The sequence below is a fragment of the Zeus faber genome, assembly GCF_960531495.2.
Source record: "Zeus faber genome assembly, chromosome: 8".
Taxonomy (NCBI): Eukaryota; Metazoa; Chordata; class Actinopteri; order Zeiformes; family Zeidae; genus Zeus; species Zeus faber.
This window is the reverse complement of record NC_137195.1, coordinates 15,576,635-15,593,435: the sequence shown is the minus strand read 5'-3', so window position 1 is coordinate 15,593,435 and position 16,801 is coordinate 15,576,635. Positions and strand designations below refer to the sequence as shown.

General features: G+C 45.4%; 1 protein-coding gene across 1 annotated transcript in view; it reads right to left on the bottom strand.

The window, feature by feature from the left end:
* cicb (capicua transcriptional repressor b) overlaps positions 1–16,801 on the bottom strand; it is a 32,648-nt gene that overhangs the window by 2,450 nt on the left and 13,397 nt on the right. Inside the window, exons 2-19 of the mRNA XM_080005875.1 lie at positions 14,700–14,849; positions 14,377–14,551; positions 13,001–13,112; positions 12,720–12,902; positions 12,475–12,607; positions 12,170–12,348; positions 11,469–11,607; positions 10,794–10,891; positions 9,679–10,645; positions 9,096–9,229; positions 7,516–7,676; positions 4,735–4,925; positions 4,120–4,569; positions 3,379–3,698; positions 2,144–2,301; positions 1,750–1,901; positions 1,278–1,412; positions 128–259 (exon numbers count right to left, since the gene is read on the bottom strand). Coding sequence (XP_079862001.1) covers positions 128–259; positions 1,278–1,412; positions 1,750–1,901; positions 2,144–2,301; positions 3,379–3,698; positions 4,120–4,569; positions 4,735–4,925; positions 7,516–7,676; positions 9,096–9,229; positions 9,679–10,645; positions 10,794–10,891; positions 11,469–11,607; positions 12,170–12,348; positions 12,475–12,607; positions 12,720–12,902; positions 13,001–13,112; positions 14,377–14,551; positions 14,700–14,849 — 3,969 coding nt within the window. The remainder of the gene's footprint in view (positions 1–127; positions 260–1,277; positions 1,413–1,749; positions 1,902–2,143; positions 2,302–3,378; positions 3,699–4,119; positions 4,570–4,734; positions 4,926–7,515; positions 7,677–9,095; positions 9,230–9,678; positions 10,646–10,793; positions 10,892–11,468; positions 11,608–12,169; positions 12,349–12,474; positions 12,608–12,719; positions 12,903–13,000; positions 13,113–14,376; positions 14,552–14,699; positions 14,850–16,801) is intronic.

Genomic DNA, 16,801 nt, shown 5'->3' with positions numbered 1-16,801 from the left:
GAATGAGAATTAACGTTTGAGTCAAATCATGAACCAACCACGTGTAGCTCCACCACCCCTGATTCTGATTATAACCTCTATTCTTTCCAACGTCATCACCACAAACACAAGGACCGGCGTGGCCTACCGGACGGGAAGAAGCCGTGTTCCCCGAAGAGCTGCATGACCAGAGCTCGGCGCTGGTCCAGTGTGCGCCGCAGGGACGAGTAGGGAACCTTGTCAAACTCCAGCTCACCCAGGATGTCTTCTCCGTCGGTGCCTGGGCGACGAGACGATCAGAAGCTTAATACCGACGACGCAGAGAAGCCATCTGATCCTTCCACTGAACCGTAGGGACTCGCACCGGATCGGATTTTCCGAGATCAGACGTAGGTCTCGGAATTCTAATCTTCAACATATTTCAAGACGCCGGACTCTTCCCCCCCACCCCCGCACTGAAAGGTTCCCAACATTACAAGAAGATCACACCGGTCATTTGAAAGCTCAGCCGCTTTGCATCCAGATACCCCGCTTGGCGGACGTGGCTGAAAAGGCCGCGGCAAATAAGACTGCGGTGCCGCTCTCCACGACAACCTGGTGGATTTAAACCCGTCTGGCCTCGTCCTTTTGCCCGCGTCGCAACGTCAACCTCGCATGAGTTGTTGTGAGCGCACACGGGTGATACAAAGTAAATAAGTGCGTCAACAAGCACTCCGCATGCAGGACGCGTAACGGAAACGTAATGGACAAGATATTGGAATTATTCAGCATCAATACTTGACGTGTTAATGCGGCGTTCTTTTGGGGGTCGTTAGTATGAACAGATTCAAGCGCAGTCTCCTTTTCTTCATGAGAGACATCAAACATGCTCCTACTAGAAAAACCAAGTTGCTTTTGTTCAGTATCTGACGTGGTTTTTGATATTGGGATGTTGTATTAAGGATATTTTCTAACACCAGACTGTCTTTAAACCTGGTTTCAGACTGATATCTAAGACCTCTACTGCTACTCCTACGTCTGACCAACTCATTATTCCCTTTGGTTTCCCTGTGCTTATTAAGACCCTTTGAGAGGAGAACACAGTCGTTGTGCTCGCAGACATCAGACAGCGTTCACGCCAAAAGCATTTAGAATATCAGTATAGTCTGTCAATTAAATCTTTGCACATAGTGCGTCACCGTATTACCGATGCCCTCTTGGCTGTCTGACATTCACGAGTTTCATCTGATCTAAAAACCAGCATCACAAACAGACAGGGGACAGGCGGAAATGCCTTTCGCGTCCCGGTGTGTCATCACCTGGTCTGTCGAAGGTGAAGATGTCGCCCTCGCACTTTGCGGCGCTCTTTGGTGTGTTTGGCTCAGAGCTGCAGCTGGAGCGTCGCCGGCTCTTCCTTTTGGGGGAAACCGGGTCCTCGGTGGACGAGTCCAGGTCTGGTTAAAAAAGAGGAAAATAAACTCAAAACAATGCTCCCAGTCAAGCCCCTCAATGATGTGTCATTGTGGAATTGTACTTCCAGCTGAAAATGGCCTTTTACAGGCAATCTGGAAATATAATAATAATATAATATTAAGCTATACCCATGACACCAAATAACAACAATGTAAATATCAGATTGTTCAGATCACTCATTTTTTCTAAATCCTAGTCCTAAAAGAACAAATATCAAAAAAAAAAAAAAAAAAAATCCTTGCAACAGAGAAACTGGTCTCAAGGGGACTTGTATGAGGAAATGAAATGATAATACAGTAAAATGTTGCCGTCCTCTACCTGTAGAGTTCTTCCTCTTGCGACGGTAGCTGCCCAGGATGGCGCGAGGAGAGGTGGCCAGGCTCTGCAGGGTGGGCGACGGCAGCACCTCCTCTGGCCGGAATTCGGGCAGCTCCGCGAAGCGCTCCTCAAAATACACCTCGGACAGCACCCTGCCCGATCAGCGCACGGACACAGAGACAGAGACTAATGTGAATATACACATAAATATATACTGAAGATTTTTTAGTGATACAGTGGTGGCTAGATGATGATGAATTATGTTTACTCTTTTCTCAAATACTGATATGTATTGAGTAAAATACTTATGTAAGTGGGTTTTAATGTAGTAATGATTATCAAGTTAAACTCGAATTGGAATCACTGAAGAGCTCACACGTATATAAATACTCACTTATCCACAGAGTCAAAGGTCTTCTTTAGTGGTGGGGGCCTGGCCTTGACTTTTTTGGGCGGAGGGGCATCTTTGTCAGTCTGGGGCGGCGGCAATGTCGGTTCGGAGGCTGAGGGCGGGGGCAGGGGAGACGAGGGGAGGGACTCCTTCCATCCAGCCTGGAGAGAAACAGTTCAACAGGTTTTAGGACCACAGAGGTGGTAGGATCTCTTGAGAACCGGGCTGGGGCCGATCGACTCCATCGATCGCCATCGACATTAATGACAGAGGATTAAAAAAACCAAAATGTTATCCGCCAGCTGAGCAGGTGCAGGGACGGCTTTATGCTGCTTAAAAAAGAAATTTAAAAGTTTAAGAAAAAAAAGAAAAACAAACCAAAACCAGACGCAGTGTCTACAGGTGTTCCAGGCTCTGCCATCTGCACAAGCTGCCCGCAACGCACCGCAGCCTGGGACAGAGCACCAGGTCTCACCAGGGGGGGCAGGCGGAGGCTCAGTTAAAATAATTAGCTTAATTAGCCGTTACTTTTAGTTTATTCATTTTTTCCTTTTTTGGGAGCCGCTTTCTGAAATCTCACAACAAAGGATAAAGAATACATTTTAAAAAGGGCCAAATCTGGTAATTATCCCAGAGAAAGGAGCCGTCCCACCCCCCTGGTCTGGGCCTCTGCTCCGCGAAGTAGGAGGAGGAGGCGGAGGCCTTCGCGGGATGGGGCCTCCGTCCCCGGTAACAGTTGTCTGAGTGTGCTCCGTACCGCCGCCTTGTTCCTCCATTATCTGAACCGAACCAATGAAGAGCGAAAGAGAGAAAGCCTGTTTCCAAATGACCTGGAAACAGGTTTTACGGTGATTTATTTCTCCCTTTGAGGATTTCTCCAGACGGGGAGAAAAGCACCAGACGTCGGCTAGAGCGGTGACGCGGAATACCTCCTCACCAGTCACCACTTGCCCGGCCATCTCACCAATTTAACGATCCATCATGATACCTAATTTTCTGGGAAACAACTTTTATTTCATTCTGATTCAATAATTATCAAGATCAAGAGAATGGGTCAAGCTTTGGGTCATATTTCTGGGGAGCCCAACATAAATTATTTAAATTTTCCTTTTTAATAAAGGGCAATTAAAAAAAAAAAAAAGTGTGTGTGTGTGTGTGTGTGTGTGTGTGTGTGTGTGTGTGTGTGTGTGTGTGTGTGTGTGTGTGTGTGTGTGTGTGTGGGGGTAAAATAATCTTACCTCTTTGCTGGTGCTACTGTCCCTGCTCCGAGTGTCGGAGGAGTCCACAGCACTGGAGCCCTCTGGGTGTTTGTCCGAGGAGGGGGGCTCCTCACCGGGCTCCATGGACGGAGAACCCATCTGTCCTTCGGGCTCGAAGGAGAAACGACTTGCTGCAGTCTCCCTCTCCCTCTCCTTCTCCCTCTCCTTTCCTCGGCCACCTCCTTCGTAGTTGCCCACGGGAATGTTGGCAACAGTCGCCTTCACTTTCTGCGGGGTCCTGACGGGAAGCTGGGAGACTTTGGGTGTGCCGGGTGCACTGCCTGACAAATAGCTAAAATCTGTTTCAGACAAATCACAAATGAAATTACTGTCAAAGCAAGTTATTTAATGAACATTTAGTTTATTACCACATCCCTATGGATAACTGGTCCATCCCACCAATTTTAATCACCGACTTCTAGTTCAGGATGGAGGCGGACTGGAGCCTGTGGCACGTAACGAGGGGAGTAAGGCAAGGAAACGCGCTGAATGGGACACTAATCCATCGCAGGGTTCCTCACGTCACTCAGCTCATTCACAAACTAAATGGGAAATTTCGATTTTCTTGGATGACTTGTGGTTTTTGATTTTAATGTGTGCCTTATTAAAGTTTCTTCCCGTTTCCCTCTCAGGTTTTTAGGGGACTGTTACTGGGATGAAGGACATCCGACCACCTCAGATGCATGACCAAAACACAAGGTGAACAGTATCCAGCCTTACTATGTGTGTGGATTGGTAGCGGGGGGCTGCAGGCTCTCGCAGGAAGAGCCGAGCCAATGGGAGAGGCCGCTGAGCTGCCGGTCTTAATGGAGGCCGGCATCTGCCTTTCCAACTGTCTGTCCTGGTGCGTCAGGAGCTCCGGCTGCCTGTCGGCCTGTCGGTCCAGTGGCCTGTCCTGAGGCAGGTGTCTGTCCAGGTAGAGCTGTGGGTTTGTGTGTGTTATTGTGGTGGGGGCGACAATGTGCTTGGGCAGGATATGGGAGGAAACACTGGAAGCGCCGGAGACCGAGTAGACCACATTGGGCGGCACTGTTGTCATAGACACCATCCCAGTTGCCATGGTGACACTGGGTGAAGGAGGGTAGATGGCAGTGACTATCTGCCCTCCAGTGGCTGAAACAGGGGCTGAGGGCTGAGGGGAGTGGGTGGGGGCAAGTAGTGGTGGCTGACCTGAAGAGGGGAGACAGAAGAACCATTTATTATCACAATAATCATAGCTAATTTAATGGAAATATTGTTCCAAATTCCGAATATATTGATGGTTACCAAGAGACATTACATGAGATACAGGCCTGACACTATGGAGTCAATTTATGGGGTTTCAGTCACACTGACCTGCCATCAGTGGCTGCACCAGGGTCTGTCCTGGGGGCGCGATGGTGGTGAAACCCAGTGTCGCTAGCTGTGATGGAACATATGCTGACCCTGGAGCTGGCAAAGCCTGCTGGTTGGGAGGGGGAGCTGTTGTCGTGGAGACCAGAGGCAGAGTGGACGGGACCCCCGGAGTGGACTGAACATAGGTGATCCTACAATGGAAGGGAAAGAAAGAAGATTATGTCAGCGAGGAAAAGAGAGAGGCAAGTTGGCCTTTAAAACGGGAAGAGAAGACAAAGGCCTGTCTCATTTTCCAGAATAGTTCCTACTTAGGTAGAGTTTACGAAATGTGTGGTCGTTTTGGATCTCTTAACAGTAAGAAGCATAGGATACATCCTAGTTAGGGTCCTCGATTTACCAAATCAAGGAAGGACTCCTCGGTCACCATACGATAGAAAAAGAACGACAAAACAAGCCTCATATCTAGTTGTTGTGAGACATGGCTTGAGCCTGCAACTTACAAATATAAACAAAAGCTTTAGTATACCAGTGGTATACTATTGCTTAATTGCTACTATAGTACACAGCTTGAAAACTTGGATTTAATAGTACGGACAGTCTACTTATAAAAGACGTTGTAGCTGTCAGTTTGGCCTATTGCACAACAACCATTAGTTTGATTGATGTTACCAAGGAAACCAGAGGCACTGCACTTCCTTGTATGCTTGGGCTCGTCACATGACACCACACTGCAAGCTTATCTGAATTCATGTGAGTCCATGACAAAACAGGAACCTATAATGTAACATTCTCAAATCGGTGCTGAGGTGAGTTTCTTCACAAATTGGCCCCAGAAGATGCAAGTAGTGACAGAAAATGCTGAAGGAAAACTGTTGTTTTTCTAAGGTAAACCTTATTTTTCAATAATTGGGAATCAACCACCGTGATTGGCATCAGAATCCATTAAAAATTATCCAGTACTGAGAGAACGGACAGCTGTATGGCAGTCTGCTGAAGCTATTCTCTCAATACAGGATCAATTTAAAAGATTCTAAAGCTAATAACTCTGGCTGACTCCGGGTGATTGAAAAATAAAGTTTAGGTTAAAAAAAAAAAAAAAAAAAAAAAAAAAAAAGAATAAATAAATACTAGAGTTGTCCTCAAATAAGGAATAAAAATGAGCAGGAAGAGACATAATAAAAAGGAAAGCGGAGGAGAGAGACAGAAATGCTGCAGTGGGGGGGGTCAGTGGGTGAGTGTGCATCAGAGGGCGCACCGTGCAGCACTGATGACACACTGTGCCTTGTTTGTGTGCGTGCGCGCGTGTGTGTGTGTGTGTGTGTGGGCGTGTGTGTTTGTTACAAGCGAAGAGGTAGTGTGTGGGCGGAAGGCAGAGGCAGCTGAGGCCACCAGCAGACCAACACTGAACAACCAGTTCCAGAATAGCACTCCACCGATAGGGCTGCTGTACCACTGTGTGTGGAGTGACTATCCACTTCTAACGTACATCTAAAAATCCAGGCTTACAAAACAAGATCGGTTTCCACCGGATACAGTACGACCTGCTGTTATTAGGAATGTTCAACCTCAGCTCATTGAATGTTACATTCAAATTTGTAAACGATAGATGGAAGTAAATCCATCCAAGGAAGGATGCAAGAAAATGTGTGTTCACCACCAACAGCTACACAGCATATGTTTTTAGGGAATAAAAATGCCTCACACCTGCCAAATGTGGGTGTTGCAGTATGCTGTGGTGGGTAACAGTATCTGTGTCACCCGCCACTTATGTAAACCATTTCACTGACATTAGGTAACAAAAGGAAAAGACGTGTTAAGGGGAACCGGTAGCTGTGTGTGTGTCAGGTTCGGAAGCTCGTGTTGGGAGTGACTGTATGGAAAGGCATCACTACCATCTACAACATTCATCGCCAACTTTGGAGTAGGAAAAATACCAGATGCCTAAAACAGTTATGGGCTTTATTCAAATATTTTTGAGAAGAAAAGGGCACTGAATTAGCAACAAAAGGTCCCGTTCAATTCCACAGTACAGTATACAGCAGCACTTTCTGCATTTTCAATTTAATTTACTTTTCATTTCATCGCCAGCAGTGTGACCGTGACATAAGGCTTCTGTTGGATTTGCTTATTGATCAAGACCCGTTTTAAATACAAAGAACAAACACACTGTGTCTGTATGACTGTGGGGGGAGAAGAGACAGGGGTTCAAGTACATTGGTGGGTTGTATAATGTGCATAAGTTCACCTGGTTGGAGGGGAGGGGTCCAGGATAATGTGGAAGAAGAGGAGAGAAGGAAGTGAGGAGAGCGCTGGGTGCCAGTGGAAGGACACAAAGAGTGTTTGAAAAGAAGTGTGTAACAAAAAGGGACATCCATCCCAGGTTGTTATTTTCCGACTGGACACCTCGACCCTGGAGTAGTTGGAAGCCACGCGGGAGGCAATAAAACCGGCTTCAGCTTTACACGGTGGTTCCGTCTGCATCTCCTTCACTATGTGTCTGTCTGGTCGACTCCGCCACACACCAAGGTAACGGTGTTAAAAAAATTTAGAACCGCTGTTGTTTCCACTACTCTCCCTCTCTACGACAACATTGACGCGTCTGGGATGCTTTACCATGTTGCTGGTAGAGGCGGTGAAAAACCACCCTCCACGCCACGCCTGTACCCTGCACCAACGTGCCCAGCGGACTTCTACCGTAAGCCTGGTGTTATCTCCAAAAAGTGGAGCCTATGTGCTTCAAGACAATGCGTTTGTTTGTGTGTTTCTTTGCATATTTCCCACCTGGTCGGTGGGGGCGGCAGCAGAACCGTCTGAGAAGGTGTCGACCCTGAAGCCACAACAGTGGCTGTTCCCACTGTCACAGGGAAGGGGCTCCCTGGATGCATGGCCCCACCCTGGGGAAGTGTGGACTGAACCACAGGCATAGGAGCTATCTGGATAATCTGGAAAGAAAGTGGTATGAGAGAGAGAGAGAGAGATGAGAATGACAAATATGTATGTAGGGCTGGACGATATTATAATAAAGATTTTAATAACAATAATAATAATAATAATGCTCAATTTACAGTTTTAAGTATACTCTCATGGCTTTACATTTAACACTGAAAAATAAAACAAATAATATGTAAACAAAAAAATTGATCAATAAATGATATGTTAATATATATTATATACATTTAATATATAAACATCACTGTCTTCTGAGAACAGTCTGACAAGTTCCTGAATCTGCGCTCTGTGATTATATGCAAGGACGTTTGGAGCGGACTAAGGGATTTTCTCTGACCATGTCAGACCAGACGTCACTGAAAATTGCGGATTCTTTCTTTAATCGCTCTGCTTTTGCGGGGATGGGGGCCACGCCGGGCTCGGGTTGAAGGGAGGGCGATTTCGAGTTAAAGTTGGTGTTTGAGGAAATCTGTGGGGCCTCATCCCCATCCGCCGGTGCTTCCTCCGCTGTGTCCCCTGCCGCGGCGCTCTCCAGCCGGGCAGTGCGCCGCGGCAGGGGACACAGCGGAGGAAGCACCGGCGCTCTTGCTGTACGGTTGGCTGATGGTGTCACATGGTTGTTTCTCTGCTGTACAATTAGCTGTTTTGTGTCGTATCTTTGTAGGTAGAGGAAAACAGAGTGTATCGAAAATAAATCTCAAATTTATCATTGATATTGTGCAAGATTTTACCGTGAAAATGATCTAGATCATTTTATTGCCCAGCCCAAACTTGTATGTATGTATGTATGTATGTCTGTATGCATGCTAGACGTGGGCAGATTTTAGATTAAATTGTCAATCGGCGATCGACTCCATTGATCGCGACTGACATTAACGACAGACGACTTTTATTATTTAAAATCTGAGCATGAAAAGTGTAGTGCAGTGTGGTGTGTACTACAGTTGTGCAGTGCAGGTACCGTGTTCTGAAACTGGAGCTGAGAGGGAGAGAAGGGGGGCGGAAGCTCTTGCCCTCTCTGCTCAGAGCTGTCGAGTAACCACTTGCAATTGGATCTCACTTCCCCAGTCTATATACAAATGTTGTGATTATATAATACCAATAAATAATATATTATCATAGAGAAAGATGTGGATTTTTTTTTCCCTTTAGTTTCTTATTTGTATGGAAAATGAAAAACGTAAACCTAACGCAGAGAATTAGAGCAGAGGTTTTTTTTTTTTCTCCTCCTTTTCTTCGACGGTTCCCAACTTTCTTGCGTGTATTTTAGATCCATGTATTTTAGGTAGAATCCTAAATGTATGTCACAAAAATGTTTTAAACACAAATGAAATAAGGGACTGTCACGCACGTCTCCCCCCCCGTTGCTTTCTGTTGCGATGAGACTTTGAGTCTTAATCATGCTCACTGACCTTGCTTCCAGCCTGGGCACCGTTCTGGACAGGAAGAGGTGGAGCCACAATGGGAAACTGCTGGGCTGGTGCGGTCCTCATTGTTGCCATGGGAACCAGCATTTTACCCTGGAGCACTGGGGACTGTGTTTGCACTGAAGCACAGAGGCACAAAAAGTGGGTTTTTTTCAAGCAGTCAATTTAATTGAGGCATCTAATGGCTTGAGATGGCTGTGTCACATAACCAGAATAAATGACTGCTACAACTCCAGATCTTGTTCTCTGTGCTGTCACAATTCTGAGGCGAGGGAAGGGTCTCAAACCACCCACAGCGGCACCTTCAGATGTGAGATACACCCATATATCCAACCCAGGAAGTGGTTTTGCAATTTTTAGAGAATTTTCTTTTATTTTGTTTATAACAAGGGATTATATGCGCCATCACTCAATTTAAATATTTCAATTTTGTTCGATATATTTCTACAGTTTGTACACCACTCCTCTATTGCCCAATTCCTGGAAGGTGTGGTGAGCCATAGGTGAGCAGTAGTAATGGTAGGAAACAAGATTTGAGACCTATGATTGATTAATCTAAAATTCTTACCTCTGGTCCCGGGGCTAACCACTCCCACTGCTTGGCTGGCATTATATCCTGTCAGAGCGGTTGAAACCTGCTGCCTCCCATTGGCTAAGGGGACGTGAGTGGGCGGAGCTGTGGGCAGGTTGAAGACACTTGTTGGCTGGCTGAGTTGCTGGGGGGGGCTCTTGGGGTTGGAGTTGGCAGGCAGGGTGGGCAGGATGTACTGGACCTGTGTGATGGCCTTCCCCCCAGGGGGCGTCAAAGAGGGGGCAGGGAGGAACTGGGGCTGAAGCAGGGGCCCGTTGGTTTGGCTGTGTGGGGCCGCTATGTGGGAGGTGGGAGGGGTCTGGTGCGGTGAGAGCTGGTGCTGGGCGGATGGGGCGATGAGCTGTACAGTAGGCTGGGCAGGGAACGACCCCCCCAACACCAGATTGGTCATCACGCCCCCGATCCCAGCGCTCATGGGATTAGGCGAGGATGAGGAGTAGTACCCACCAACAGTAGCAGCCACCCCACTTCCTGTTCCAGGGCCAATCACAAGCTGCGGCTGCTGCGGGGTCAGGGACCTCCTGTCGGGCGGGTGCGGGCTGGACGAGGTGCCTCCGTCTCTGGGTTTGCTGGCGATGGGAACCGGTGTGCTGATGACCGGACGCACCACGTTGGTCACCACTGTGGAGGCCACTCTCAAAGCACCCATGCCCACCAGAGGGTTCAGACCTAGCGCACCGACTGCCGAGGGAATTGCTGCGGAGCTGGAGATGACAGAGTGGCCTGAAGAAGGGAGTGAGGGGAGAGGTGCCGCCGCTCCCCCCTCTCCTCCATAGCCATCCTTCGTTTCTCCTTCGTCCTTTCTCCGGCGGTCTGGAAAGCCCCTCCCTCCCGATCGCCCTTCATCATACCGCTTGGTGGTGGGGTAGGAGGAGAGAGAGGCGCTCCTACTGTGTGGGGCGGGGTGGGAAGAGGAGGAGCAGATGACTGGAGCAAACACTCTCTGGGGAAAAAAAAGGGAGAAAATAAATAATGATAAAAACTGTTACAAAATGAGGAGAAACAGATGGTTTCATGTGCCAGATTTGTCCCTTGTCTTATTGATCAATTCAAACCAGGAGAGATGGGGCTGCGGCGGGACATGGCGTTACCTTGCGTTCGCTTTCATCTCCCGAGCCGTTATCACTATCGCTGTCAGTCACTCGCTCCTTACACTTGAGGTCTATGGAAGTGCTGGGATAAGGGTCCTCTGTGGGAGACAACGACTCGCTATGGTTACAGATATTCCAATGAGACTTATCATCCAATCACATAAGAGAAGAGTAAATGACACAGAAATTGGATTTGCTCAAATGCATATTAGATTTAAAAACTAGATCCGTAAAATTCAATAAAATAAAAAAACTACAACAAGAGGAACTTAAGTGGCCCGAGATCATATTATAGTACACAATGTATTTGCTGGATATGAAATAGAGTCTTACTGAGGACAAAGGCACTTTTTACTGAAAGGGAAGCTAGAAACGAGAAGTATACAGCATGTAAAAATGATATATATGCAGACAAAAGATACAAAGCTCCATTCACAAACTTGCTCTCCCCCTTAAAAATCACGGCACAGAATCACTCTGAAATTCAGGTTAACCACATCTGTACTTAACAAAAGGCGAAGACAGAAAAACTCACAACGCCATCTATTTTATGATTGGTTATACAAGATTTTCAAGATGGGGAAAAATCCCAAGGCACATTATTTCTTTTGTAGGGAAAGTGCTGTCCAAACAGAGTCTAGAATTTTTTTTTTAAAGCAGTTATAACTTGCTCACCAATGACGTCGTCATCACCCTCCTCTTCGCAGATGACCATGCGCTCCTCATCGCTGGTCATGTCCTCACTAACACCTCGCTGGGACCGCGACACGGGTGGGGCTCGTCCCGAAAACTGGCCCCCTCCGTCTCCACACATCTGATGTAATGTAAAATTATTGTTTAGTAGGGATACTTGTGAACAAAGATGGAAAGCTTTTATTCAACAACCTTGTAATCTATGAATCCTGAATGCAGCGCTATGTGAAACTTTGACAATATCCAGAAGAGACAATTACTCCAAACGTTTACTGAAAGGTCCACCACAAAGCAACATTAAAATGATTTAAACAGATCAAGGAATAACCGATAAAGCGTCTCTTCATTGCTGGCCAGCACAATCTCTGTGAAAAAAAAAGCCAAGCCAGAGGCAGGAGTAATGGGATCCTTGCCTAATATTATTAGGTATGACACCAGATATTCAGAGCACAGTATTTCAGGGCTATTTGTCGAGACTAACCACATCTTGAGAGCTAGTTAAGCTCATTTTACTATGCAAGTAGAAAACATTGCAATTTGTGTGTAGAGAGACCCAGACAACTGTTTTATTTTAAAGCAGCAATTCCCTAAATGTGAAAGGAACACTGATCAAAAATACTTTCTGCATTAGGGGGTAGAAAAACACGTTTTTTTTTCCTTTATTTGGACGGTCCTTGTCATACCTGTGCCAGTTCTGCCAAGGCCTGTGTGTTCCCCCGGTCGCCCCTCTCCAGGCTGTGCATGGCACTTTGTGAAAAGGCTCGAGGTCTGCTCAGCTGGCCCACATCCCCTTCCCCTGCACCGCGCTCAGACACCCCCACTATGCCGGGGCCCACCCCTTTCAGCTCCACAGAATGGGGCTCTGATAAAAAAAAAAAAGGACATAAGAAGCAGTTTATATCATACAGTGAAAAAATTCAGCAGTGGCTGACCTATGTTCTCTAGTGTTTGTTTGAGCGTGTGGGAAGAGATTACGGGTGAGACCGACCCGCCGTTTCAGACATGCTCCTCTCTCGGATATCTTTTCCCCCTGGGACCCCGCGTCCTTCAGAGCTGGACTTCTTCCTGTCTTTGTTGCACCACTTCCAGTCTGGATGGGCCTTGAAATGAGCTTCCTTCACCTTGCAGTGGTTGGATTTGTGAACATGATTTAGGGGTAGCTTTGTGGTTCCACAGATTCAAGACTTTGTTAATAATAACAATTTTTACAGAGAACAATACACATCCATGTACCTGGAAGGCCAGGTCGTGGTACTTCTGCTTCTCCTTGGGCCCCAGGGCGTACCACCACTCCCCTAGGATCTTACTAACTGTTCTGTTGTCCTGGTTTGGGTGCCGCTGGTGCACCAATGCCCGATGGCGCTTACTGAAGATCATGAAGGCATTCATCGGCCGCCGGATGTGGTCTTTTTCCCTCTGAGCAAGTGAGAAATAGAAAAAGAAACAAAAATGGTGTTAGACATTATTTTAGAAAGCTGGATGGTGAACATGATGAGGTGCTGTTGAGATTTTACCTTCCCAGGACTGTTCTTGTCTCCATCCTTGGGCAGTGCGCTGAGGGACTGTGTGCGTCTTTTCACTGGTGATATGGAGAGGGGCTGATCAGGCAAGACTCCTGGGAGGAACCTAGGAGGGAAGAAATAATGAGCATCCATTCATTTCTTACTCCAAACAAAATGTTCTGTTAAAAAACAAAACCTTGCAAACCATGTGCAACCATGGAGCTCTAGAATAACACTTTACTCTTTACTTGGGAGGCAAGGATAGCACTTCTACCACTGCCTATACTTATTCCAAGTTCTAAACCTTAAGCATCCTCTGTTGTCGAGCAACAATCTGATAAACTTTTCCCCAACAGTATACAGTACAGACAGGGCACAATTGATTACTTTAATATATCTTCCTCCATTAATGACATCTGACAAGCCAACATAAAATATGCCAAAAAAAAAACCAGGACATCTAGTTTCCATTTAACAATATTTTATCTGGCTCTTGGTATCAGATTACTGCATTGAGGATGTTCAGATACCAATACTCGTTTTTAGCCTGGCAGCGGATACCACTTCTCTCCCCTACTCTTTACTCCTTTGTGATGATCACAATCTCTGTGCTGCCAATCCATCAGGTGCAGGCATGGGGCATAAGTGGCCCATCTCTGGTAAAAACATCAGCAGACTCAGCAGATAATGCATCCATTTCAATGGCTGACAGCCCTAGCACTGCCTTTCATATAGTGATAAAGCCCAGAGATGGAATGCTTTTGTTCCTATTGACTTTGTTCTGGCAGTGAGCTGGTCTGCCTAAAATAGCACAAGGATACAAATAAAATAAAAATCACACTAACGCATGTGTGGGAACACAGCAGCAAAGACAAAATCAAAGGACCACCCTTTAACTTCTCTAATGAATACTTGCATGTATTTATGCACTAGCACACACTAACAAGAATGACAGGAGACTAAAAATATAAATGCTGAACGTACTGTTATGGATGCACTGTCTCATTGGTTTATACACACACGCATTATAGAATACACAGATAGGGTATTATGTCCCATACTGTGCTCATGTAATGCTCTGATCCCTCAAAACAATACTAATATTATGCAGTTGCAGAGAGTTCCTGTTTCATGTTTTATTTTTGGAAATCTGTGACCATCTAATTTTATATCTGATATTTGTGCAAACAAAGCACTGAAAATGACTAAAATTATTAAGCGTCTTCAAAATCTCTGGGCTTACTATTAATGAAACAGAAAATGTCCCTATTTTGTGTTCTGCACTCTGTATCTGCAAGCACCTCATAGTGAGTGCTCAGTGATTGTACTAGACCAAAGAAAACAGTATTGATGCATTCCCACTATAAATAATAAAATAAATCACTCACGGGTCATCAACATCACTCTCAGTCTCACTGTCAGGCCTTTCCCTCTCTGCTTCTCCCTTCTCCCTCTCGGGGGGAGGTTCGTCAGCAGAGGGGGTTGGCCGTAACAGGGTACCCCTCTCAACAATAAGAGGAACCTCTGAAGGCTCCTGCGGCAAAGCTGTGACCCCCTGGCAATCTAGGGAAACCAAAAAGGGCGGTATGTGTTCAGAGCAGAGTATGGCATTGGTTTAAAATGTAACTAACACACATAATAAAAGAATGAAGAAGGACTGCTCTTCTACAGCGATGCAGTCAACCAGTTTAAAAATAAATGGTTTGATTACCTGACTTTAAACTGGCTGCTTGAAGGTGGTTGATGGGTTGCGGACCCTCTCCTGGCTGAGCAAAAGAATCAGATTGGGTCGGTGCCAGGAAAGGGACCAATGAATGCCAGGGAAACACTGGAACCGAGCGAGGCTCCACATTGGTCCAAACTGCATGAACAAACAGAATATTTACACCATTGTAAAGCACATGCAGGCAGTGTTTATAATGCACTCTATTTATAAGTCTTTGAGAAATAATATTTCAGGATGTTTTATACTTTCAGATTTACACATGCAATTAATTTTAAAATGGTAACTTGTTCATTTTCAAATTGCATGAAACTCTACCAAAAGTCGTACTGTAGTGAGGGACAAACTAGATGTTTTTTGGAAGCATTTGACTATGCCAGTGTACTAATTGAAGGATTGATGCCAAACTTGACGTCCCAAGCAAGTGTGCTTCCCCCCACAAATTATGAAAGGTAGCACTCCAAAACATAGCAACTCTTAATTTCTTCTGTAGGCTACTACTACTGTTGTCACCCAATTCCGCACAGATATTTTTTTATTAACAGTAAAAGTATGTTGTTTTTTTTAATAAAATCTCAATGTGTTATTAAATATGATATTATTCAGAATTATCCACAAAAACTTGAATTTAAAAATAAATTGACAGCCAAACAAATAGGATTTTCAATACAAGAATTAACAAAAAAGGATTGTGCATCCTTATAGGACAAGGTTATATGAAGAGGCTTGACAATATGACACCACTGAAAGAGAGATAGCTGATTATAAATTGAATTATGGACCAATCCTCCTACTCAAATCTCTTCCACCATAAAACCCAGTCTGCAGTTTAAACCAAAAGCCTTGTTTGTGATCAAGTGCTTGTATACCCAAATGAGACCTCGACAAATGTCCTCCTGCTAAGATTTTAAGAACAGCTAGGGAAGCGGACTTATAGCCAATTGAATAATGAATCACTATATCAACAGTTGCTGTAGCAGCCAGGCTTATTTCTATTAGACATTTGTTCAAGCTAATCTATTTGGGTGGATTTCCAAACATGTTTCTATGAAGGAGTTTATCTCTCCACCAACAGGCATACAATAAGTACTGTTGATATATAATGGAGGAAACATTTGTGTATAATAAGTAAAATGAGCATTACAAATAAAAACAACATAACATTCAATACTGAAATGTGACTTGAACTGACCAAACATGCTCAATCCTTGACGCAGATATTGAGGATTCTCTGAAGAAAACATGATTGAATAAAATGGTGCGTGTTTGATTTCACAAAAATAAAAATTCAGTTAATCTGTCCTTGTTAAAAAAAAAAAAATGTCTCCCTTTCTCCGAAATTGACAACAACGTCAGCAGCCAAAATCTTGCTCTGTTTGAGAGGACAGATCCATGCAGGAAAAACAATGCTCAGTGGTCCTTGAATCCGTGTTCCTCGCTTCAGATCGTGGTCATCATTCGCAGCTTTAAAGTTTCTTCTGATTTATATTTGGTTGTGAATATATGTATGTGGCGAGTAGTGGGCCATCTCTCCTCAGAACAGAATGCCGCAACCAAAATACGCGCACAGAGCAACCCAACTAACCGTGAACAAAATGCAAAACAAACAAAACAAAAAAAAAAATCGGATTTATAATAATCTAGATTTGCTCGAATAAATATTGGTATATTGACGGTCCGTCGATGAGGGTGATCATCTGCGGCTCACTCCCCTTGGTCTAATTACCCCCGATGCCCCCTCTCTCTGTTTGTTTACATTACTGCAGCGGCGCGGCGCCGAAGGGGTTAACAAGGCCTCACTCTCATCCCCGGCCTCGAGTTAAACACTACGCCGTAAACTGCGCAGTCTTTCGCGGCACGTTCAACGGAGATCTGTACTCGTCTGGTTACAAAAAAAAAAAAGGAAGATGTAGCCGTGGATAAGCGGAACGAACGATCATCGGCTTATTCCATCTGAAACACGACACAGGCTTCTCGTTTCCGAATGCGCGCTGCCAATAAAAGACGGAGGTTTCTCCTCGTTGTTGAGCGTAATTCGCCGATGGGGCTTATTTAGCTGCCTCTCGCACCAACCGGAGCCCCCAGAGCAC